Genomic DNA, 23263 nt, shown 5'->3' on the forward strand with positions numbered 1-23263 from the left:
CGGCAACAGGACAGGCCAGTGTCATCCATGTGACTGGTGAGATGGCAGACCAGGGGAGACCAGGTGGAGGCGGTAGGAGGGCCCGTGGGCCTTTTAGTTTGAGGCAGGGCCAACAGGATGTTCTGACAGACTGGAAGTGGGGTGTGAAAGAACTGAGGCAGGAATGGCCCCAGCATTTTTGGCAGGAGCATTGGAGAGGAAGGAGCAGTCACTGATGGAGCTGGAGGAAACCGGTGGGGCTCATTTTTGTTTTGTTTTTGGTGCAGTGAGTCAGAAGCAACTCCCCACTCCCCACCCCCACATCCCCCCAATCCCGGCGTGGGAATCGAACCCAATTCCTACACAAGGGAGCGTCTGCTCTTGCACTGAGTCACAGGCCTGCCTTAGGACATGTTTAGGGGGAAGCGCCTATTTGTCAGTAGAGCACTCTACCCTTAGTAGAGTGGGCAGCAGGATTTAATTTTTTTAAATTTTATTTAATGAATCATCAGTGAGATAAAGTTACAGACTTACAAATTTTCCTGATTGCGTTTCAGTCAAACAATGCTCTAGTACCCACCCCTCCACCCGTGCCCATTCTCCACCACCAATGTTCCCAGCATCCCTCCCCCCGCCCCCACCCCTCCCTACCCCCTGCCTCCGTGGCAGGCACATTCCCTTTCTCTCTCCCTTCGGGTGTTATGGTTTGTAATACGGTCCTAAGCTGTCTGGAGTAGCGACTTCGGGGTCCATCTCTGAAAAGCTCAGGAAAGGGCTATGTCCCCTTTGTCATCTCTATCAGAAAGGCCGGAACGGGTGAGAGCGGCCCATCGCGGCGCAGCACTTTTAGCCCTCAAAGTCCTTCTTTCTATTTCTCTTGGAGGACCGAGTCTAAAAGCCAGCAGGCCTGAGACCCGAGGTGGGGGGCCGCGCATCCTCCTCCCGCAGCCAGGATACCCCAGAAACTTGCCGCGCCGCCGGCCTTAGCGACCCGAGCCTGCAGCGCCCCGGGGGCGGGGCGAACGCGCTGACGTCACAGAGGAGGCGTGGCCTCGGGCGCGGCGCGCGGGCCTCCGCTCGGTCCCTCCCTGCCGCGGGCCGGCGGCTGATCAGCTGGTCTGCGCTCCCCTGACGTGTGCCGGGGCACGTCACCGCCGAATGGCAGCCTCCAGAAAGGCACCGCGAGTAAGGTGAGGGGAACTCCGCCGGCGAGCCGGCGTCCGGGCAGCGCGCGGCCCCGCGGGGCCCGGCGCGCGTGGTGCACCCGGGAGGGCAGGGCCGAGCGCGCGAGGAGCGGCGGGAGCAGCCCGCGCGCCTGGGCCGAGGCCGGGGCTGCCCCGAGCACCCCCGAGCCCGAGCCGGGGAGGGAGCCCAGCAAGTTCCGGGTGGTCTCTAGCGGGGTCTCCGGCTTGTCGCCGGCCGCCCCGGCCGCGTCCCCGCCAAGAGCTGCGGCGCTCGGCCCGAGGGGGCGGGGACCACCGGCGCCCGTCGGGCCCCGCAGGAAGGCCCCGTGCTTGCAGGAAGTTGGTCCCTCTGCGTCCCGCCTGGGCTGCGGGGATGGGAGCCCCGGCGCTCGCACCTCTAACCCCGGAAATCACACCCGCAGGTGACAGTCCCGACAAATCCCACACCTGCAGTTCGCAGTCGGGGTCTGTCGCCGCCGCCAAGATCGGCAGCCGCGACCCCTGCCCGGTCCTTGGCTCATTTGCAGGAAGATCCCTGCAGTGACCGGCCCCGGGGGTCCTCTCCGTCTCACGTTAAGCACTTCTCGGCCTGTTTTCCTCCCCCCACCACCAGGGTGTGTTGACCAGAGCAGGCCACCACGTGGGAAGAAGGGACCACACTTTCAGAGTCTACAAAGGCCAAGAAGCCAAACTTCTGGGGAGCCACGCCAGGGTTCCCCAATCTCTGACCCGCGTCCACGCTGAGCCTTGAGTGAATAAATGACTTGGCAGTGTAGACAGACCCACTTGCTGAGCGAGGACCTTGGCTCTAGCTTGTCTAGCTCCTGGGTGGACAGATCCCAGGCTGACCTCGGCTTGAACTTGGCCTTGCCATCACATGTCAGGGGTGGTAGAGAACTGGACCTGCCCCCTGGAACGGTGTGGCAAGGTGCAGCTGACCAGCAGGTGGACTGTAAAGAGCTGGAATGGCAGCAGGCAAGTGGTCAAGACTGACGGCAGCCTGATGGAACCAAATGGGCTTGGCTGTGTTCATAGAATCACAAGGTTTCGGGAACTGGAGAGTCAGATGGTAGAGCCTCCTTCCCGCATAGCACAAGCAACGGAGGAGGCTGAGCGAAGGATGGGTTGGGGGGAGGGAGGGCGCCGTTTGCCCCAGATTCCTCTTGTAAGTGGCAGAATGTGAATGCCATTCAGTATAAACTTCTATTTTAGATGATGGAAACTTAGCTCCAAAATGAATTAGGCAGAAAGCTCCTGGCACAGCAGAGTTCAAGAGACCAGTACTGGCATTCAACTTTATCTTGCGATGATGTCTTTTTTGGCTCAGAGTTTTTCAGTGTTGGCTTCATTTTTCAGGTAGACTTTTTCTTTATGGCAAGTAAGGCATTTTTGAATTGAAAGTGCCAGGAGAAATAGAAAGTTCCAGCGGAAATTCAGATAGAGCTGAATTCTCACCATCTTGTACCCGTTGGGCTGATTTGATCCTAGTCCCTCCATCCCTGATCTAGTTAGGCGATTGGAGAAATGGAAAAACCAGGCCCGGGTCCCAACACTCACCTGAGCAAGCAGAATGACTCATCTGAACTCTGGTATTGAGTGAGCAATCTTTCCTCTTTCTCCAAAGGAAAGTCAAGGAGCCAATAATCCAGAGGAGGAGAGATGGGTTCAGAGATCACAATTCCCATTTCCCCACCCTAGAGCTTGTCCAGTCTACCCTTGCACTGTATTGAGCATCGCTGTCTTGTTTTGCTCCTTCCTGAATGATAGACGTGTTATTCTCATCATACGGATGCACTGTGGTAAGGGAAGGGGTCATCCTATCCCTGTTGGGCTGTCTCGGTAAAAGGGGAGAAACATATGCCATAACCATCTTATGCACACCTTGAATCTCTGCCTTCTCTTCCCCTTACCTGCCTCAGCTCACATCACCACATCAACTCCAGGGAAGTCCTGGGAAGGAGGAGCGGAGCACAGAGCTGGGAGTCGGGAGACCAGGACTCTTGTGCTGGCTTAACTCTGTCTTGCAAGTAGCTTTGAGGTCTTGAACCTAGCCTGATTTGTTGTTTCTCAGTTTCTTTGACTAGAAACCGGCAGGGAGCTAGATCGGAGGGGCTCCTGAGCTCCCTTCCAGCGGTGACTTTGGACGATGACCCTGCTCTGGGTGAGAGCCTAAGAATGTCTAAGCAAGTGGAGAGTGGATGAGTGTTGGTCTCCGTAGAGCCCGGCATCTGCACAGGAGCAGGGTGTCTAATTTTAGCTGCTTCATGGCTTCTTTGATCCTGGCAGGTAGAGGTGATGATCACAGAGAGAGCCTGAACTTCAGAGGTTTCAGTCTTGGCAGAGACCGAGGTGTAATAGCCTGTGGCAGATTATCTTTGTTTCTTCTGTGAAGTGGATGAAGAACTAAGTAACTTGCCTCTGGTTCTCTTGTGCTGTGCCTGACTTACTCATTGGAACCAGTTTACTCTCGACTATCTAGAAACGTTGACTTCCGAGTCTCCCCATCTTAGAAATGTGTTGCAGAGATGGTACAGCAGGGAGGGTGCTTGCCTTGCTTGTGGCCCACCTGGGCTCAACCCCCCTGGCCCTGCACTGCATATCCTTCCTTGAGCCTGCTAGGAGTGATCCCTGAGCACAGAGCTAGGAGTATGCTCTGAGCACCACTGGGTATGGCCCAAAAACAAATTAAAAAAAAACAAACACTTATTCATAATAACATCAAAACACAAAATACCTGTAAATAAATTGAATAAAAATAGCATAGAACTTACACGCTGAAAACTAAAAAAAACCTTTTTTTTTAATAGGTGAAAGATATTAAAGACCAAATCAAATAGGTTTGGGGCCATATCTGACAATGCTCAGGGGCCACTCCTGGCTTCAGTGCTCAGGAAATCCTATGGTGCTGGGGCTTGAACCTGAGCCTCTGTCCTGCAAAGCTTGTGCTCCGGTCCATTAAACTGCGTCTCCACCCAACATTCATCTTTTTTAATATTCAGAATGGTATCTGGGGATTTGCAGTTTTCTCGATCAAGAATTTGCCTTTGCAGGCATCTAAGAGCAGGCCTAGGATGATGGGTAAAGTGTCTTTATCTTCTGGCTGTGCAGCGGACTGAGCTAACCTGGATTCCTCTTCTGCTGCTACTAAAAAATGTTGGGTAAGGTATAGCTAAAGTACCTCAGGCTCTCCGCATTCCTTCCTTTCTCTCAGGTATTCCAGCCATACCCTGCTTCACTTTGTTTCCTGGGATTCAGACTTTACCTGACAGATTTTACTCTTGTTTTGTGTCTGTTGCTTCTCCTCCCATGTCCTTTTGTCAATCCCTTCCTGCCCATATAACTCTCTTGTTGTCAGAGAAGTCTGTTTTGTTCACTGCTCTGTCTAGAAAAGGACCTGGATTGTGGAACATTCTCAGGAAATACTTGTTGACTGATTTAGACCTGAAAAAAGGAAATTCTCAGGGGCCAGAATTTTAGGGGAATTTACTAATTTTTTAGAATTTTCCCCATTTTTATTGAGGCACCAGGATTTACAATACTGTTAATCATACTTTCTTTTTTCTTTTTTATTTTTTTGCTTTTTTTTGGGTCACACCCAGCGATGCTCAGGGGTCATTCCTGGCTCTGCACTCAGGAATTACTCCTGGCTGTGCTCAGGGGACCATATGGGATGCTGGGAATCGAACCCGGGTTGGCTGCGTGCAAGGCAAACGCCCTACCCGCTGTGCTATCACTCCAGCCCCATGTTAATCATACTTTCCATGCTTGCATCATCCTGATGCCAGTCTCACCATCAAAGAACCTGCTTCTCTCCACCAGTGTTTGAGGAACCCTCCCACTCATAAGCTCATTCCTGTGGACAAAATTTTTTGTTCTGCTGACTTAGACAATTTTTTTTTTGTCCTTTCGTATGTTTTCTATATGGGAGAGATATTCCTCTCATTTTTTTGTTTCTAAAATTTTATTGTGGAGGTGATGATACCCACATATGTATAGATGAATAGGGCTCCTCTCCTAGAATTCCATGAAATTGAAAATCAGTGGTTGGTGGATAAGAAAAAAAATTTTTTTTTAAATACTATATCTTTTTAAACAGGTATACAAATTATAAAGATTAATATTAATAATTCAGTGCTCATCCATTTAAAAATTCACGTGAAACAGATAAATCCTATGAATAGAAAAGCCAGTCATTGTGAAGAGAAAGGCAGAATGTGGCATGAATTTGCGCAGGGCCCATACTAATCTTCTCTGTGTCATTCCTATTCTAGTAGATGTGCTGCTGAAGTGAGCACAAATTTAGGGGAACTGAAAGATGGGTAAAGCTGATTAAGGGTTGGAAGGTTGAATCTTGGGGAGGCTAACAGACACTGTAGGCTTTCATACTTGGGGTTCATGGCATCAGATTATCACTACACTGGGATGGGAGATGTGTGTGCAAATCTCGATAAGAAATTAAAGTGAAAATCTTAAAAGCTATGATAGCAAAGCTTATATAGTCAGGACATGTCTCCTCATAGGTAAGATGGTCTCTTCTGAAGAAGAGCTCTTAATTAAAGATGACAAGAGTACACAAGGAGTGGCACACCAAGAGGGAGCCAGTAGAATCAGGAAATTTTGGGATTATCAATCCATGTGTTCCTAATGAAAAGCCTCAACTGAATTTTAAAAACTGGGATCCTGAAATTAGAAAGACCACTAAGGGAATGCCGAGAAACTGTAGTGGAAGATTAGGATGCCATAAAAAAAGAATAGGCACTAGAGACCGAACACAATGGCCACTCAACACCTCTATTGCAAACCACAACACCTAAGTAGAGAGAGAGAACAAAAGGGAATACCCTACCACAGTGGCAGGGTGGAGTGGGGGGAGATGGGACTGGGGAGGTGGGAGGGATGCTGGGTTTACTGGTGGTGGAGAATGGGCACTGGTGAAGGGATGGGTTCTTGAACTTTGTATGAGGGAAATATGAGCACAAAAATGTATAAATCTGTAACTGTACCGTCACGGTGATTCACTAATTAAAAATAAATTGAAAAAAAATAATTATAAAATAAAATACAAAAAAAAAAGAATAGGCACATTTGGAAAAGAATGAAACAGAATTTGTATACATGAAAATTTGTTGTTGCAAATGCAATCTTATTAGACACATAAAATAGGAGGAGGACTTAGCTAAAGAGAATTCACTGGCTAGAGTGAGACCTGAGAAGATTGAACTTCCCATGATGTTTGATCTATTCCATCTGAGATTTATTTCCCTCCTGATGACTGGGGTGAGAGTCCTTTGGCCTAAGGAAGGAACAATGACTGACGTTAAGCTGATTTCCGCTCTGACTGTGCCTCACCACGTTTACTGAGGTCAAAGTCTGCAATATCCTGTTCTCTTTCTTCTTAAGGACAAGTCACCCGGATTTTCAGCTGAGAAATTTAAGGATAATTGAGCCTAACGAGGTGGTGACACACTCAGGAGACCCAGGTGTGAAATCAGGTAATAATTTTACCTATTAATTAGATGGCACATCTCAAGAGGATTTTAAGTTCCCTCTATCCCAACCCCAAGTTGGGAGAGAAGAGAGGGGAGAGAATTAGTAAGTGAGCATGCTGGGGGCTGGGGAGACGGGTATCTGGAAATTAAAAAAGATTTTGTCCTTTGTCATCTTAGGAAGGTAGTTATTACTTCTACATGTTTGCTGTGTTTCTAGATAGTAAGATAGAAAGTTACAGTTTTTGCAGTTTTCATTAGTCAGTGATTGCAGTGGTAGTGATGATGGTGGAAGAGTTTTTATTGGAAAAGTCCTATTCTAGTATTTCTAATTATTACAGTTAGTCCTTTACTGATCACCTTAGACATTAGCATTTCATTTTAACCATAAGATTATGAAATGAGAAAAATTATTTCTGCATATTTTTTTGTAATTATTTTGTACATTTAGGAAGATCATTTTGGGGAAAAGTTTCTGGAACCATCTTGCTCTTCCCAAATTGCTTAGTTGTTTTACCGGGTTGCTAGAAATCTGGATTCTTAAAAGTAGTATATTGCAGTGTATCTTAACCATACAAGTCAGTTCTTTTTTTTTTTTTTTTATTGATTATTCAGCATTTCTTTTTAGTTAATTGCAAAATCCAAATCCATCCCTTAAAGCACATAAAAAACTACGACTAATCTCTTTTTGAAGATCAGTGTTTAATGCTATAATTGTAGACAGTTTTAGTGTTTTGAATATAGATGTGTCTGGTTCATTTTGAGTTATTAGAAGGGAAGAGGAAGAACAGGAAAAAGAAGAAGAAAAGGTAAAAAGTGATAGAATCACAAGTTTGAAGATAACTTCTTTTTTCTGTTTCTTTTATACATAGAAATAAATATAAAAGTTCAGGAAAATAGAGAATATTGAGGTTATTTGAGATTATAGATTCCAGCTGGATGCTGAAAGTGATTTGTTTTGATTTGTTTGCATTTAGAATGCTTCAAGAGAGCTGAGGACATGTCCCTAGATAATATAGTACTGTAGAGCTTAAACTTGGGAATTCTAGAGCCTTGGGTCCTGGTTTCTGGTGATCTGTTGACTTGTGCAAGTATTTAACTGTTTCCTAATGTGTAAAATGGAAGTAGTGACTTTTCTGGAGGATTATTTTGAGAATTCACCCCTCTTTTGGCTTTCTCTTAGTGGTGGGTCAGAGAATCAAATGTCTAATGTTGAAAGAGCAACTTGGCACCTGTGTGTGTGTTAAGATGCTTAAATTGGAGTAAATCGACCCCTTCAAATTGGAGTAAATCGGCCCATAGAAAATTAGTGTGGGCCCTTCAGACATTGTAGGAATCCTAGTTGGTGCTTCAGATTCAAGTAATACTTCTTAAATTTATTCAGTGTCTCAGATACTGTGTGTGGAGATTTCACACATGTTAAATTCTCTTCATCACCTAATGATGTAAATAATGGTGTGCTTTTCATGTACATCTTATCAGCAAAAAAGTCTTTTTGTGATAAAAGTTAAAGGCTGAGGCACTTATTTCTAAAAACAGGCCTGCATTATCAAGACTTTTAAGTGAGTCATTCTCTTTAAAGCATGATTTAAAAATACCTGGCAGTATAGAGACTAATGTTACATCATGGACAAGGCTTGTTGTTCTTGGCTTCTTACTTCCCTGTACACCCTGATTAGCTTTTGGCCGCTCTTAACATTTCTGAAAAATAATGTGATGTGAAATGAGTAGACACTAAATAGGGCATCTTGTAAGGTTTTTGCTTTCACTGAAGATCATTACTGTTTGTTATGTTGAATCTAAAAAGATAGACAAGGTTCTGATATCAGCTTGCACTAAGTGAGCATATGTATATGTACATATATATATATATATATATATATATATACACATATGTTAGATGCAGGGCTGAATAGGTGAGGATGACATAGTTCTTGCCTTAAGGAGAAACAATATATACAACTCTTTTCATTAGCTGTCACATTTTTTTCATGGGTAGGTAATTATCTAACCGTTAATTGCAAATACATAACATTTACTATGTGACAACTATGTTTCTAAGTGCTTTATATATAGTAACCCATTAAATCTTCATATTAGTTGTCCTGTGAGGGTTGTCAGCTACATTCATCTTTTATCTCCTTTACCTTGACTGCACGGTCAGTTGCTGCCATGTCCATGACTGTCTTATAATTGCATCATTTATCCCTTACTCAGTGCTAGGCACTTGCCCACTGAGTCACTTTTAGGACTTTAGGACGTGTTGTGATTTATGTTTATAACCCAGTGTACAACCTTTGCCCCTTGTATATACCTCGGTGGCAGTTGCTTCCACTCCCGTAGACTTTTGACTCGGCCATTGCCTGTTGTTTTTTCTATGTTTTATTTGGTGACCAATGACACCCACCAAATTTGAAGGATTAGAGGGTAAGGAGGAAGGATCAGGGGAAGTGTTTTAAGAATAGTGATAGGAAAAGGAGCTAGGAGGAGAAGAGAGCAGGCAATGTGCTTGCCTTGCATATGGTCAACCTGGGTTCGATCACAGCCCCTGAACCCTCCCGGAGTGATCCCTTAGCATAGAGCCAGGAGTAAGCCCTGAACACTACCTGGTTTGGCCCCTCCCCCCCAAATTCAGTCCCACAAAAAAAAGATAGGTAACAGGTGGCATTATAGAGGGATACTTGAAAATGCCAGTATTGTAGAAAGAAATGGTGTTGGTGATTCTGCGGAGCCGTATTGATGATGTTGGTGATTTTGAGGAGTCATCAGGAAGAGGAATGTGAGGCAGGAGCTGCTGCTGAAGACCCAAATGTGGCAGGGAGGGAGCAGCTGAAAGAGACCAGGATGCAGAGCTTTCTTCTGTTTTTTCCCTTTGATGGTTTTTGGTTTGTAATTGAGGTTTTTGTGCATGTCTTTGGTTCCTTTGACCTTGCTTACAGGAAGAACTGATAGATAATGTTGCTGCGTAGTAGTCAGTGCTCTTCAGCACCTAGATTCTGATGTTAGAATATACCCTACTAGAACCAAGTTAGAATATACTCTGCTAGACCTCTAGTATAAGGAAATTAATGATTGTGAAAGAACATATATTGATTTCTGTCATTTTAAAACTCCAGATGTGCAGCCTGCTCTCCAGACTAGATCAGATGTTCCCCAAGTGTTTCTAATGTACCACTGAGGTTGAAACACTTCTCCAAAAGAAGTCTGTGTTTTTCTTTGACTCCTTTTAATGCTAACCTAAAGATCTCAACGATCTCATCATAAGGTTTTCAAATGTTGGCAGCTTATGAGGTAATGATAGTTTTCATTTTCAACCCAATGGAGATGTGGACATAAAACTTAGTTAAATCAGATACTTCTGATTCCTTTTTCCAGATAGGTAAGAAATATCAGGCTCAATAGATCAGACAAAAACAAAGAACCAACCTTCTAATCCCCTGAACCCTCTGAACCCTGAACCTCCTGAAGTATTCAGAAGCATCTGTAGTGAAAGGAGCCGGAACATGTTTGAATTGTAAATAGGACTGTTTCTAGTGACCCTCATTGGGTACCTTTGTCCTTTGGGAATTTTTTGAGGCAGAGCCCCCCCCTCCCCGCCCCTGCCCTGAGGATGAAGGGGCTGTGCTGCATATTAAATGATTGTGACACTTTTCTCTGAGTTCCAAGATCAATACAATATCTCAGGGGGAATCTCTTGGAGGTAATCTTAATGACTGAGATACAGAGGTCCAATATGCTGGAATGATAAAGCAGCAGATGAAAATATGGAAGAAAATAATCACAAAAGGAGTCATACCTAGTAGTTATAAACAACAGTGAGTCAGGACTCAGTCCTTAAAGATGTTTGTAGTGTTATATGTATACTTATTACATTGAAGTAGGGTATAATGTATATACTATATATTGAAGCATTGCATATAAAGTATTGCTGTATGAAGAGTGAATATAGGTAAGCTCTAGATTTCAGGGAATAAATGCTTTATGACTAATTGTCCACTATGGCATTAGAGTAGGTTTGGCTTAATGAAATGTCTTTAATTTGTTTCAAAAGTACACTGGCAATATCCAAAACACTGACAACATTAAATACTGGTAAAAGATGTGGAGCAGTAGTGACTTTTATTCCTTAATGGTGGAATGTAAAATGGTAAAGCCATTTTGGAAGACAGCTTAGCAGTTTCTTATAAAACTGTACTGTTGTACCATCTGACGTAGCAAGTGTGCTTCCTGGTTTCACCCAGAGGAGATAAACCTGAGGTCCGGAGCTGGAGGCAGGGCTTAGTGATAAAACTCATGCCTTGCATGTTCAAGGACCTGGATTTGATTCCTGGCACCCCAGGATCCCCCAGCATTTCTGGGAGTGACCCCTAAGCATTGAACTCAGAGAAGCTCCTGCACACCTCTGGGTGTGGCCCTCAAATAAAGAGATAAAAAGAAGTCTAAGTCCACATACATGCTTGCATTGCAATGTTTATACCTGCATGATTTATAATGGTCAGGATTTGAAAGCAGCTCTCAAATTTAGTGGTCAAAACCTTGGAAAGTTTTGAAACCTTAGAGAGTTTTTAACTCTTATTTAAATTTTCAGCTTCCAACTGTCGAAACTTGAAAGCAGTGATCAAAACTTGACAACAGAACTTGAACCATTCTTCAATAGGTAACGGATATGTAAACTGCCTTTTCTAGATCAGGGCTTCTGAGTCAGGGCCATAGAGTTCCCTGTGGGCCCCAGAATATCCCCAGGTGTCCCTGAATGTAAGAATTATGTAAATGGGGGTGGCACAGTGTGACTCTTGGGGCGTCCACCCATAGGATAGGGGACCATAGGAAGAAAAGAGATTTGAATGCAGCCACAATCAGAAAAAGACCTGAGGACCACTGGCCTAGAGAAAAGAATATTGATCAGTGAAAAGGAAAAGAACTGTCAAGCCACGGTCAACCATGGTGGAATTTTATTTTTATTTATTTATTTATTTTTAATTTTTTATTGTGGAAAGTTACAAAGTTACAAAGTTTTCAGGTTTAAATCTCAGTTATACAATGCTCGAATACCCATCCCTTCACCAGTGCTCATATTCCACCACCAAGAATCCCAGTATAGCTCCACCCGGCCCCTTCACACACCAAACCCCCCCACGCCCCTAGCCTCCCCACCCTAAGCCCAATGGTGGAATTTTAAATACGTAGGGGAAGGATGCTAATCGATAAGCCTGTATATGTTGCTTGATTACAATTGTCTGACTTTCTGGAATAGACAATAACTATGGAGACACTTAAAGTAAAAATTAATTGTTAGGCGTTTGGTAAAGAGGGACGAATAGAATGAGCAGAAGACTTTCAGGGCAATGAAAATTATTAAACTATTCTATATGATTATGTAATGGTGACATTAAGTATGACATATGCATTTATCAAAATCCGTAGAAATTACCGCACCAAGAGTGAAGATAGGGTAAACTATAGGTTTTGGGGAATAAATTTATCAATGTAGGTCCACCAGTTGTAACAAATGTACCTCTCTCTAAGGGCGGGGGTGTCTTTGTAATGGGGCGATGCGGTAGTATATGTTGGGACTGGGCAGTGTATGGGAATGTGAATACTTTCCCACAAAACTCGAATTGTTCCAAAACATAAAATGTATTGAAAAATTAGTTGAAGAGTTCATTGTTCTACTTTGAATTCTACTTTGAATTCTAATTGGTTAGATTTTATGTGGACTGTAGTCAAGTACATCTGATTAATGTTCTATAATAGACTTTCTGAAGTTGTTATGTAACCATGGTACTATAGCTATGATGTTTACCAGAGCTGTTAACTGAGTTCAGTGTTTGTTGTGCTAAGGGTGTTATGAAGAACCAACCAGAGTGGTTTTAAAGAGCTTGGCGTCATCTGTGCCTTCATTACCTACAAAGCAGATGCTTGCACACACCGAGAGGCAATGCTCTTTGGCTACTTACACATTAGTAGAAGTATAAGAATTTCTGGGAAGACTAGATTTAAATTTTACGTTTCCATTTATTTTGTTTTTTTCTAGAGCTGGTGCCACTAACTCTGGTTTTGTTGGGATGGTAGGCTCTTGGAGATCTGAGTTCTACTTGGGATGCACTTTGAAAATGTTGGTTTTTCCCTGCACCCTCCACACTTTAGAGAGGAGGACACGGCGCATTTAGGCCTCACTCCCTTTCTCGCTGAGATTACTCATTCAGTCAGTAGCAGTATTCACCACATAGAGCATGTGACTTAAGATCTTTGACTTCTGACTGAGCTTTCTTCTCCTGATCTATGGTTGGCTGTGTAACACAAGTATAAAACACGTTTCTTGGACTCTGGGCATGGTTCAATGGCTAGAAACACCTGCTTTACCAGTGCGAGGCCTTCAGTTGATTCCTTTATGTCAACTGCAGGCATTGAGCAAAGTCCTGGAAACTTTGCTGCCTGGAACCCCAGCACCACAGTAGAATGTGCATGTTGGCACCCGGTGAGGTATGTGAGAGCACCACAGCTAAGAGTGTGCAAGCACTGTAAAGAGGGTCGAGTACTGCTGCCAGGAAGTGTGAGCTCCCATGTGTGTGATCACCAGAGTGACCCCCAGCAAGCACTGCGGTCAGAATGGGCATGAGTACCCCAGCTGAAGTGTCATCCCTGGTGAGCACTGCAGCCAAGTGTGTGAGCACCACAACCAGATATATTGCAGTAAGGGGCAAAGAGCGAGGAAAAAATGTCTATCACTTTTCTTTTAAAGAAGTTACACGTAGGCAGTGTAACACAAGAAAATAAAAACCACTCAAAAGTATTCTACCAAACAGCAGCTGCTTTTAACACCTGAGTGGCTAACCTTCTGGATATGCACATACTGGGTTTAAAATAAATAGAAACAGTCTATGTTCTTTCATAATCTGTTTTTAATCATCCATCAGTGTTGTCAGTATCTTTTCAAGTTAAATGTAGCCTTTTATTTTTTTGATCTCCGTAATTTTTGAGGATTTCAGAGTGTGCTTTAGTGAATTATGCTTTTTGCTCACCATTTTACGTACTATCAACAAAGATCTTTGTGTACTTGAATCAATCTTTATGTACTTGAATCTTTGTGTACTTTTATCATTATCTGTAGAATAAAGCCCTCAAAGTAACAGAAGTCACTTGTTTGGTTTGGAAATGAGTGTTAGTACCTCATCTCTACTTGTCACAAATGGATGTTTGGAAATGGCATTTAAGAATGCTAAGTATGGGGCTGGAGCCAGAGCATAGTGGCCTTGCACACAGCCAACCCCTATTTGGTCCCCGGGACCCCTTAATGTCCCCCGAGCCTGCCAGGTGTAGCCCTTGAGTTTGGAGCCAGGAGCACTGCCTTATGTGCTACTCCTCTGTTCTCACCTCACCCGCCCCAAAGAAGGTAAGTATCAGTAGCTTTGATCTCGGTCTGAGGCTGGGAGTGTCAGTGTGAAGACCTAGCCGTTGCGGACAGAACATGCTCTCGGACTCCTGTTAGATGCATCATTGAGTTGTATGGGGCAGGCTTATGTTGTCACCATCTCTTCTGTTGTTGCAGGTGGCAGAATGGCCCCAAAGATAACTACAGAGCTGCTGCGGCAGCTGAGACAAGCCATGAGGAACTCCGAGTATGTTACGGAACCCATCCAGGCCTATATCGTTCCATCAGGAGATGCCCACCAGGTACCTAGTGGAGAGGAGCCGACAGTGGACGTTGTCATCTCTTTTCTTTTCGCTTTTTTTCTCAGCCCAAATGTGTTTGCAGGATCTTAGTTGTGAACTCACAACCTCACTTAACCTCTGGTCTTGACACTGTGTTTAGTTGGATCTCACTGAGTGTTGATCTGTTTCTGGCTTCCCAGTTTCCAAAGAATATATCCAGTCACTGACAGTTTGTTTGTGAGCTTTTATTTTCAAGAGACTCCTCCTTGTATAAAAACATTTGACCTGTGAGTGTTCCTTGAATTAAAAGTTGAAGGTTTCTTGTAAGGGTATGGGAAGCATTGGTAGCTTTCTGTTTCATTTTCAGTTTTCTTCTGCCTAGAGTTAAGACAAAATCTGTATGTTTATTAGTAGGGTTCATTCTTGTAGCCCAGCCAAACCAAGATTATCTTCATATTCTTGGTCTTTGGTGATGTCCTTGAAGCTTTCTCTTAATGCTCTTGTTTTGATCCTCATTAAAACAGTTTTGGGCCCAGTATCTTGATTGATTTTAAAATAATTTTTTTTTTTTTTGTCTTTGACATTAGATAAAACCTAAGAAAACCAAATCAATTCCTTATTAAACTCTTCAGGGAGTCTGGCCAAACCACGGCTGATGTTCCAAGTCACCTCCAGCTTTTAATCTGTTGCTAATGATCCCGGAGCGAGAGAGTGACATGGTCAGTCCGAGAGGCAGTGTGTAGTGAGCACTGCAGATGGGAAAATGCCAGGAACCGAGACCACCGTTCTGAGGCCACTGAAGGAGCCCAGAGGTGTGGTAAAGAGGGTTTCGATTTGGGTACTGGCCTCAGCAGCAGAGAAGGGGGATCCAGAGGAGAAGGAAAGACGGAATTGGAAGCAGCAGACACGCAGGCAGTGGGCGGAGCAGATTGGGAAGTTTGGAACCATGTTTGTGGTACCACCCACAAGAAAGAAGGGAGAAGTCCCCAGTTCCATGTTTTGGTTCCTGTGGAAAGGAGGGGCACTGTTGGAGCAACTATTAAGTGGGACTCTGGGCCGTCGCCAGGATTGCGAGGACAAGGAGCAAGGGTTGGCCTTGTGTGTGACTTTCCCCAGCAGCCTTCTCCGGAATAGAGAGACCGCTGTGCCCTGTGGCTCTGGTTCCTAATTGTTCCAGCTCTGGCTAGATTCAGGCTTGATGGAATTTCTCCTCCCTGCTGGGGAAGGGAGGGTGTTGGAGAATGAAGGGGAATCTTGAATTCTGTCCTTTGTGTATGTTCCAAAGTACAAATACACACACCCACACACTGTTCCGTGTCAGAGAGAAAAAGCACCCCTCACAGCAGAATTATGCAAGGTCTTGGCACTGCAGGGGTCTGCTTTCCCCCTCCTCTGCAACTCTAAGGGTTTTTCTTTTTAAACTCAGAACAAGAGTTGTGGTATTAATGAGTTTGGGCCCCGAGGGCCCTTGACAGGAAGGAATTGTCGATTCTCCCGGGTACTTTGGATGCTTTCATGTACCATCTAAGTCAAACATTGGAATTTGTGGGCGTCACTGGCTGCGGACCAGGAGAATCATTGGTTGGAGCCAGAGCTATGCCAGCACTGCCTTTAGAAATTGGAATTTTTTTTTTCTTATCCTCTCCATCTGTCAAAAGCCCCATACTCTGCTCTCGGGCTCAATTTCGTCAAAGGGTCATGTTTTTTGTCAGGGGTGATTCTGCCAGCTTGAGTTTTTGGCGGTGTTTATGGTTCCTCTTTCTGGAAGACATGAATCAGATTTTCCTAAACTCTCAATCCTACTTTCATTCCTCCTGGAGTTGGCTTCCTGTTTTGTTTTGTATTTCTTAAATAGCTTCCCTCTCCTGGAGGAGCTGTGGGAAGGGAGTTTTATCCCAGAGCAGTTTTCTCCATTGTCTTAGAGTAATGCGAGGAGGGGGAACAGTCTCGGAGCTGAACTAGTCTGCAACTGTGGAGCTTTTCTTGTTCATGCAGTAGTCGGGGTGGTTGGTGTGCGACTATCTTCTACTAGGAAGAATGATGCAGGGAACCAGGCACTTTCTATCATATCTTTTTTGTTTTGTTTTGTTTTTGGGCCACACCCACCACTGATCAGGGCTTATTCCTGGCTCTGGGCTCCAGGATCACTCTTGGCAATGCTCAGGGGACCATTCGGGGATGGAACCCCCGTTGGCCATGTGCAAGCGCCCTGCCCACTGTACCAGTTCTCCAGCCCAACTTTTGATCTTCTGATGCTACTGTTCCAGCTGTTAGAAGGGGGGGAGTAAGGGAAAGGCACCCCCACTTTTTAAAATTTTTTTTTATTAGTGAATTACCATGAAGTACAGATACAGACTTACCAACTTTCATCTTGCGTTTCAGTCTTACAAGGATCAAATACCCATCTCTCCACCAGTGCCCATTCTCCACCACCAACAATCCCAGTATCCCTCCCACCACCCCCACCCTATCCTCTCACCCTGCCTTTGTGGTGGGGCATTCCCTTTTGTTTTCTCTCTCCTTTTGGGTGTTGTGGTTTGCAATAGAGGTATTGAGTAGCCATTGTGTTCAGTCTATAGTCTACTTTCGGCACATATCTCCCATCCAAGCAGGTCCTCTAAACAACCTTTACTTGATGTTCCCTTCTCTATTGGAGCTGCCTTTTCCACCAGCATGTGCGGTCAGCTTCCAAGCCGTGGAAGTTATTCTGGTACTTTATCTCTACTATTCTTGGGTGTTAGTCTCCCATTCTGTTACTTTATATTCCACAGATGAGTGCAATCTTTCTATGTCTGTCCCTTTTTTTTCTGACTCATTTCACTTAACATGATACTTTCTGTGTTGATCCACTTATATGCAAATTTCATGACTTCATTTTTTCTAACAGCTGCATAGTATTCCATTGTGTAGATGTACCAAAGTTTCTGTAACCAGTCATCTGTTCTCGGGCACTCGAGTGTTTTCCACATTCTGACTATTGTAAACAGTGCTGCAGTGAACATAAAAGTACAGATGTCATTTCTACTATACTTTTTTTCATCTCCGGGGTATATTCCCAGAAGTGGTATTGCTGGGTCAAATGGGAGCTCAATTTCTAATTTTTTGAGAAGCATCCATAAGGGCTGGACCAGTTGGCTTCCCACCAGCAGTGAAGGAGAGTCCCTTTCTCCCGACATCTGCGCCAGCACCGGTTACTTTTGTTTTTTGGATGTGGGCCAGTCTCTGTGTTGTGAGATGATATCTCATTGTTGTTTTGATCTGCATCTCCCTGATGATTAGTGATGAAGAGCATTTTTTCATGTGCCTTTTGGCCATTCGGATATCTTTGCGAAAGTTTCTGCTCATTTCATCACCTCATTTTCTGATGGGGTTGGAGTTTTCTTCTTGTAGAGTTCAACCAGTGCCTTGTACATCCTTGATATGCACCCCCATATTTTAATTGCTCCAATCCAGATACTGCTTCCTACCCATGCTTCACTGGTGAGAACCAGGCACTTGCTGTTTGGGGGCCTGGGAGTCCTGAACAGGAAGTCCTTGTCCAGCACTTTTATGATACGAATGGGCAGTGGGCATAACTCTTGGTAGAGCAGTTTGATTTTCCAGTGTACCTTGACTTGGTTTCACTTGAGATAAGAAAAGGCCACAGGCTGAGGATTACCTTTGTGTTTGGGAATAGGCTCTAATCTCAGTACAGTCTAACCTTTGCGACTCTCTGTGAGTGCTCTTACTCATTCAGTTTCTGTTTTGTTGAGAACCAGTATGACTGAGGCCCTGAGCCAGGCTGATGGCCTTACGCTGGTGATGGGTTGGCAAGGAGGAATAATGCTGCACCTTTGTGCGTCCTCATCATGTCACTTGTATATCTCGGTATCTTGTGACCGTGTCATGAACCCTCCTTTTAACCCAGTCTGGGTCATCTCACCTCCCTCTCTTGAACTTTCAGTCTCTCTCTCGAACTCTGATGAGGTTCCGGTCTCCTGGTGTGATGCTGAGATCGAGATCCTTCACCAAAGGCTTCTGCCTGCTTTTCTTTACAATCTTTGCTGCCACTTTTGAACTTATGTGCAAACGGCTGGGCTCATTGGCTCACTGTTTCCCTACAGACCCCTTGCTCTGGAGTTTCCTCATACTTTTCCTCCCCCCTGGATTGCTTTTCCTGCTTCTCCCCTGTCATGGTAACTCGGGTCAAACCTCCGAAGTTAGCCTGAAGGCAGAAGGCAGATCTGAACAACCTTAAAACCACAGAGCAAATGAGATTCTGTAGTTAGCATAGTCTGTTCATGGGGCTTCATGTTTCATGGATACCTCCTACTTTGTTGGTCCCAAGAGGGTATTTTTGTATGTTTCCTGTAGAATAGTGTTTGTCAATGTTTGTCAGTGTAGGTGACATGTCCCTCGGGGAGCCTCAGGCTGGGATGTGTGTTTGTGTGTGTGTGTATGTGTGTGTTGGGGGGTAGCCTTAGGTATAGTTGGGAGGAACTTTCTGTTTGCTTAAAGAATGTAGATTTGGGGGGCCAGGAAGATGGAGCAGGATTTAAGATACACGCATGTGTCCCACGCCAGTCAGATCCCCTGGCACCTTATGTTTCCCCGAGCAATGCTGGTGCAGCCCTGGAGAACCCCCAGACCCCCAGACCCACTGGCACAGTTGCTGAGAATCACCAGGAAGGGCCCTGAGCCTCCTGAGCACCACTTGAGAAGACCCCCCCCCAACCCCACAGCGGGGAAAAAGATAAACACCCCAATGAAGGTAGATTTCCATGGGTGTGTTGATTTTTTTTTTTTCTGTAAAGGGGGCCTTTGGCTAAGTAATTTGAGAACCTCTTAAAGTTCATTGCCTGGTGCAAGTTCTTCATAGTATCACTTTATTAATAACTTAGCATGTGCTAATGACTTTATGTCATACTGTAGCCCTCCACGGCAGGCATTATTTTCATCCTGTTTTTAACTTATAAGGAAGTCGAGTCCAAGATTTATCGGACGAGTAAGTAATAAAGCCAGGCTTGAATGTAGGTCTGCTCAACTCTGGGTGTATGGGATGGCTTGTTATGTGGGTGATGAAAGCAGAGGGGAATGTGGGCAGGCCCCACGTTCATTGTCTCTTCAGCATTTATAATCCAGTTGTTCAAACTGGATGTGTGCAGTATCTGTTCAAAATAAAAGAGGTTGCTTAGCAGCATGGGAAGGGTGGGGACTTTTGAAAACCGTATGAGAGATCAGATGTCTGGGCTCCCTCTGAGAACAGTGGGACCTTGGCGGAGTACTTCTCAGCTTAATTTTCTTCCTGCTGTAACAGGGGGAGACAGATCCCCTCCAGAGCTGCTGTTGGGCTGGGAAGGAAATGAATATAGTTACTGGTAACTAGTAGGTGTTCGGTACACTTGAACCAGTACCATTTTGTTAGCATTGCCCAAGGCAGGGCATGGGTAGATCCCACTGTGGGCATCCTGTAAAATGCATAGATACGGAAGAGCTGAAAGGTGGTGAGTGGCAAAACTTCATGGACGAAGATACCGTGAGCTGGATTTTCAGAGATGACTTTATTGGATATGTTTGATGCTGGCAATTAAAAGTGGAGGTAGCATCATAAACATGTATGTCTAGTTTCCCTTGAAATGCTGAAGGCTGGCACCAGGAGCAGAGGAGGAGCTACTTGATGTAGAAAAGATACTCCTTGACCTCAATTCCTCTTTCAGTTTTCTTCCCTATCCGCTCTGGCAGTTGAGAGTGAATCTCCAGTTATAATACCTACTAGTCTTTTTCCTTTTGGGTAAAGTAATTTCCTCTTGCTGGTAAAATGAGTTACTACAAACTTAGTGACTTAAAACAACACACACTTATTATCTGGAGGTCTGGCATCCAAAGTGAGTCAGCTGGGCTACTGAAAGTTCTGTCACAATTCCAGTATACGAGTGGGCGGGGACTTTCCACACCCAAAAAAAGCTTTCTCAGGCACCATCTGGGTGTGTTTCAAGTCAACTCAGTTCAGAGAGTGTTTACCTGGTTGTCACATCACATGCCCCGGTTTGACAGCATTTGACAGGCACAAGGAAGAGCATGTGTGAAGGTCCTGGGGCAGAAACGAGCTGGGGAAGATCCAGGAGCAGAAGTCGGGCCAGTATGGCTCGAGTCCCATGAAAGGGAGGGTGGGGAGGAGTCCCCAAGCGGGTGATAGAGCCATGTTAGGTGCCTGTGGGTGCATGAGAGCTGGGATTTGATCCTGTGTGTTGAGAAGCTGTCAGAGGCTTTGAAGCACAGTGTTAGCATGCATGTCTCTGTGTGTGTCTGTGTCATTAAGAATTTACTTTTAAACGTGCACTCTGAGCGTGAATCGTAGGGGTGCTGGTCTAGGTAGAGTTGATTGAGGCTTGGATCAAGGTCTAGTAGCAGAGATGAGAAAAATGGATGGTTTTGGAGGAAAAAAAAATCCCAATAGCCGTGGCTGCTTGGTGCCTTCTTTCTAGTGCGCTGGGCGTTTTGGCTTCTTCTCAAGCTTTCACTTTCCTCTGCAGAGAATGTTTCTGGGCTCTGCCAGCTTCATGGCTGGCGGGAAAGAGTGGGTGGCCCGGGCACAGTGCTTGTCTGGTCCTGCTCCGCCTGGTCACACAGAGGTGACCGCTTTGGTCATCGATGTCTTTCTGGCATGTCTACCACTTAGCTCATGTCTAGACATTCTTGTTCCAGACTTTATCTCGGTCCCAAACCAAACACGTCCACCTGCTATAAATTCCACCTTCCTTTGGAGAAACCCTCCTCTCGCCTTGACTTCAGATGGGTGCTCTTGGGGCCAGAGAGATAGTATAGTGGGAGAGTACTTGCCTTGCCTGCGGCCAACCCAGGTCTGGCCTGTCTGATCCCCCAAGCACATACTGTCCCCCGAGCACCATTAGGAGTAATACCCGAGTGCTGAGCACCTCTGGATGTCCCCCTCAAAGAAAAATATGGGCCACTCTAGAGATGGACCACTCCAGGTGACATCCTGACGGTGTTTTATCCTCTGAAGACTTGCCAGGTTGGGCTGGGGGCATTTCTCAAGAACTCTGTCCCTGGGTTTTTGCCCTGTGTGTCACAGGTAGGGGAGCTCCAAGTCAGGGGAGATACAAGAGAGTCTTATTTGCGCGTCTGGCATGTAGCTCACGTGGCGGAGTGCATTCCTTGCACATGCACGGCTGGGTTTGATTCCCTGCGTTGCCTGCCTCCCCAACTCCAGGCCCTCCTCTGCCCCCACCACGCCTCTCTTCAAAGGTATGGTTAGCGTAAGATTGATTTGCACGTAGCTTCCTCTTAGATGTTCAGGAAGAGAGATTACAGGCTCTTCTCCCCAGACTCAGCATTCATAACCGGTGGGTTGTTTCAGGTGCTGACTTACTGTTCCCCAGAGGAGCCCTAGGGGAGGGGCCCACCTGGCCCTTACACCTATTTTGCCATTTTTTTTTTTTTTTTTTACAGTAGTGCATCTAATGATTACTAGGTTTTAAACAAATGAGGATTATGGTTCATTAAGTCACTTCAAAGTTCTGTCTTTCAACCTCAGGTTTTTTTGTTTCTTATTGGTAGAGGGAGAGAGACAGTGGGGTGGGGGGGCGCAGCATGACATAAGGATTTCAGAGGTGAGTGTTTGGCGCTGACTGCTCAGGTTCAAATCCTGCCTCTGCTTGTGTGCTTTGTGACTTTGTTACTTCGGGCAAATCTCTTGACTCTGTGTCCTGCTGGGTATTGCTGGAAGTTGTGTACTTGACTTTGAGCCCCCTGCCCCGGAAGGAGAGCCTCTTTCTTCAGTCCCTTACCTCCTTCAGTTCTGAGACTGGAGGATAATCAGCAGGGAAGGGCCTGGGTTTGGACATGATGTTTTATTTTGCCCAAACTTCCTGGGTTGGAGGAAGCGCTTCCCCTCATTCCCTAACAGGAAGGGGAGAGGGTGTGTGTGGGAGAGATTGGTGACACTACCTTGGCGGACACATGAACAGGAAGTGAGGAGCCAACGGACACCCAAAGCGGCTTTAAGTTACAGATGATTGGCTTTGAAAGCAGAAATTCAGTGTACTCTGTCAGAAAAATAACAGATGCCTAAATGTCAGTGGCAAGGAAGGGAGAAAGGCTCCGGGCTTGTGTTTTTGAGTCAGCTCTCTCGGAGGCAAGGATACTTTTTAGGCTGTTTTTCTTCAGTTTCCCAGGTGAGGAAATACCGAGGGAACAGCTCTCCTAGTTTCTCATAAGGGGCTTCTCCAGGGTGAGCTAGTTGTTATATTTTTAATGTGTAGTTTTCTTCGCAGCTAGGCTGTCCGTCCCTTGAAGTCAGGTGCCAAGGACTTGTCCTAACCAGTGTTTGTTAGAACTTTGGTGCTTATCACCGGCCGAGCACTGGGGAAGCAGCTGAAGGAGTCCACAGGCAGAGGCTCAATTTGTTGCTCCTTGTGTTTTTCAGAGTGAGTACATTGCCCCGTGCGACTGTCGGCGGGCTTTTGTCTCTGGATTTGATGGCTCTGCAGGTAAGTTGTTAAATGTTTTCTTTTTTTTTCTGCTCCCCCGAATTTTTACCTCCCCCCAATCAATGGATCATTTCAGCCTGTGTAACCAAAGGAAACCGCGGCACAAATGCTCCCCACGGAGTCTCTGCAGAGCTGAGTTCCTTGTACCTCGCTCCCCAGTTCTCTTTTTATTTTTTTTTTTCCTTTTTTGGGTCACACCTGGCGATGCACAGGGGTTATTCCTGGCTCTGCATTCAGGAATTGCTCCTGGCAGTGCTCAGGGGACCATATGGGATGCTGGGAATCGAACTCGGGTCGGCTGCGTGCAAGGCAAAGGCCCTACCTGCTGTGCTATCACTCCAGCCCCTTTCCAGTTCTCTTTCCATGACCCTTTCCTTATGCCTTTAATTTAAAAATGTTTTTGTGTAAAAATGGCTTTTTGTACTCTTTAATAAATAAAAAAATACATACAGACAAATAAGAATGGACCCAC

The 23263-nt window shown here is 45.3% G+C and overlaps 1 protein-coding gene and 1 pseudogene across 4 annotated transcripts in view; one reads left to right on the top strand and one right to left on the bottom strand.

The window, feature by feature from the left end:
• Positions 1-1036: 1036 nt before the first annotated feature.
• XPNPEP1 (X-prolyl aminopeptidase 1) overlaps positions 1037-23263 on the top strand; it is a 49636-nt gene continuing 27409 nt past the window's right edge. For 2 of the 4 annotated variants that reach the window (XM_004611931.3, XM_055119447.1), the window contains exons 1-4: positions 1037-1169; positions 6564-6655; positions 14199-14323; positions 22728-22791. In XM_004611931.3, the coding sequence (XP_004611988.2) occupies positions 1138-1169; positions 6564-6655; positions 14199-14323; positions 22728-22791 (313 nt within the window). In that variant the 5' untranslated portion in view covers positions 1037-1137. Of the gene's footprint in view, positions 1170-6563; positions 6656-14198; positions 14324-22393; positions 22477-22727; positions 22792-23263 lie in introns of those variants that run through there. The other 2 variants (XM_055119448.1, XM_055119449.1) reach the window with 2 other exon arrangements.
• On the bottom strand, positions 5389-5458 carry LOC129399454 (U6 spliceosomal RNA; annotated as a pseudogene).

The sequence above is a fragment of the Sorex araneus genome, chromosome 11 (assembly GCF_027595985.1).
Source record: "Sorex araneus isolate mSorAra2 chromosome 11, mSorAra2.pri, whole genome shotgun sequence".
NCBI classification, from domain to species: domain Eukaryota; kingdom Metazoa; phylum Chordata; class Mammalia; order Eulipotyphla; family Soricidae; genus Sorex; species Sorex araneus.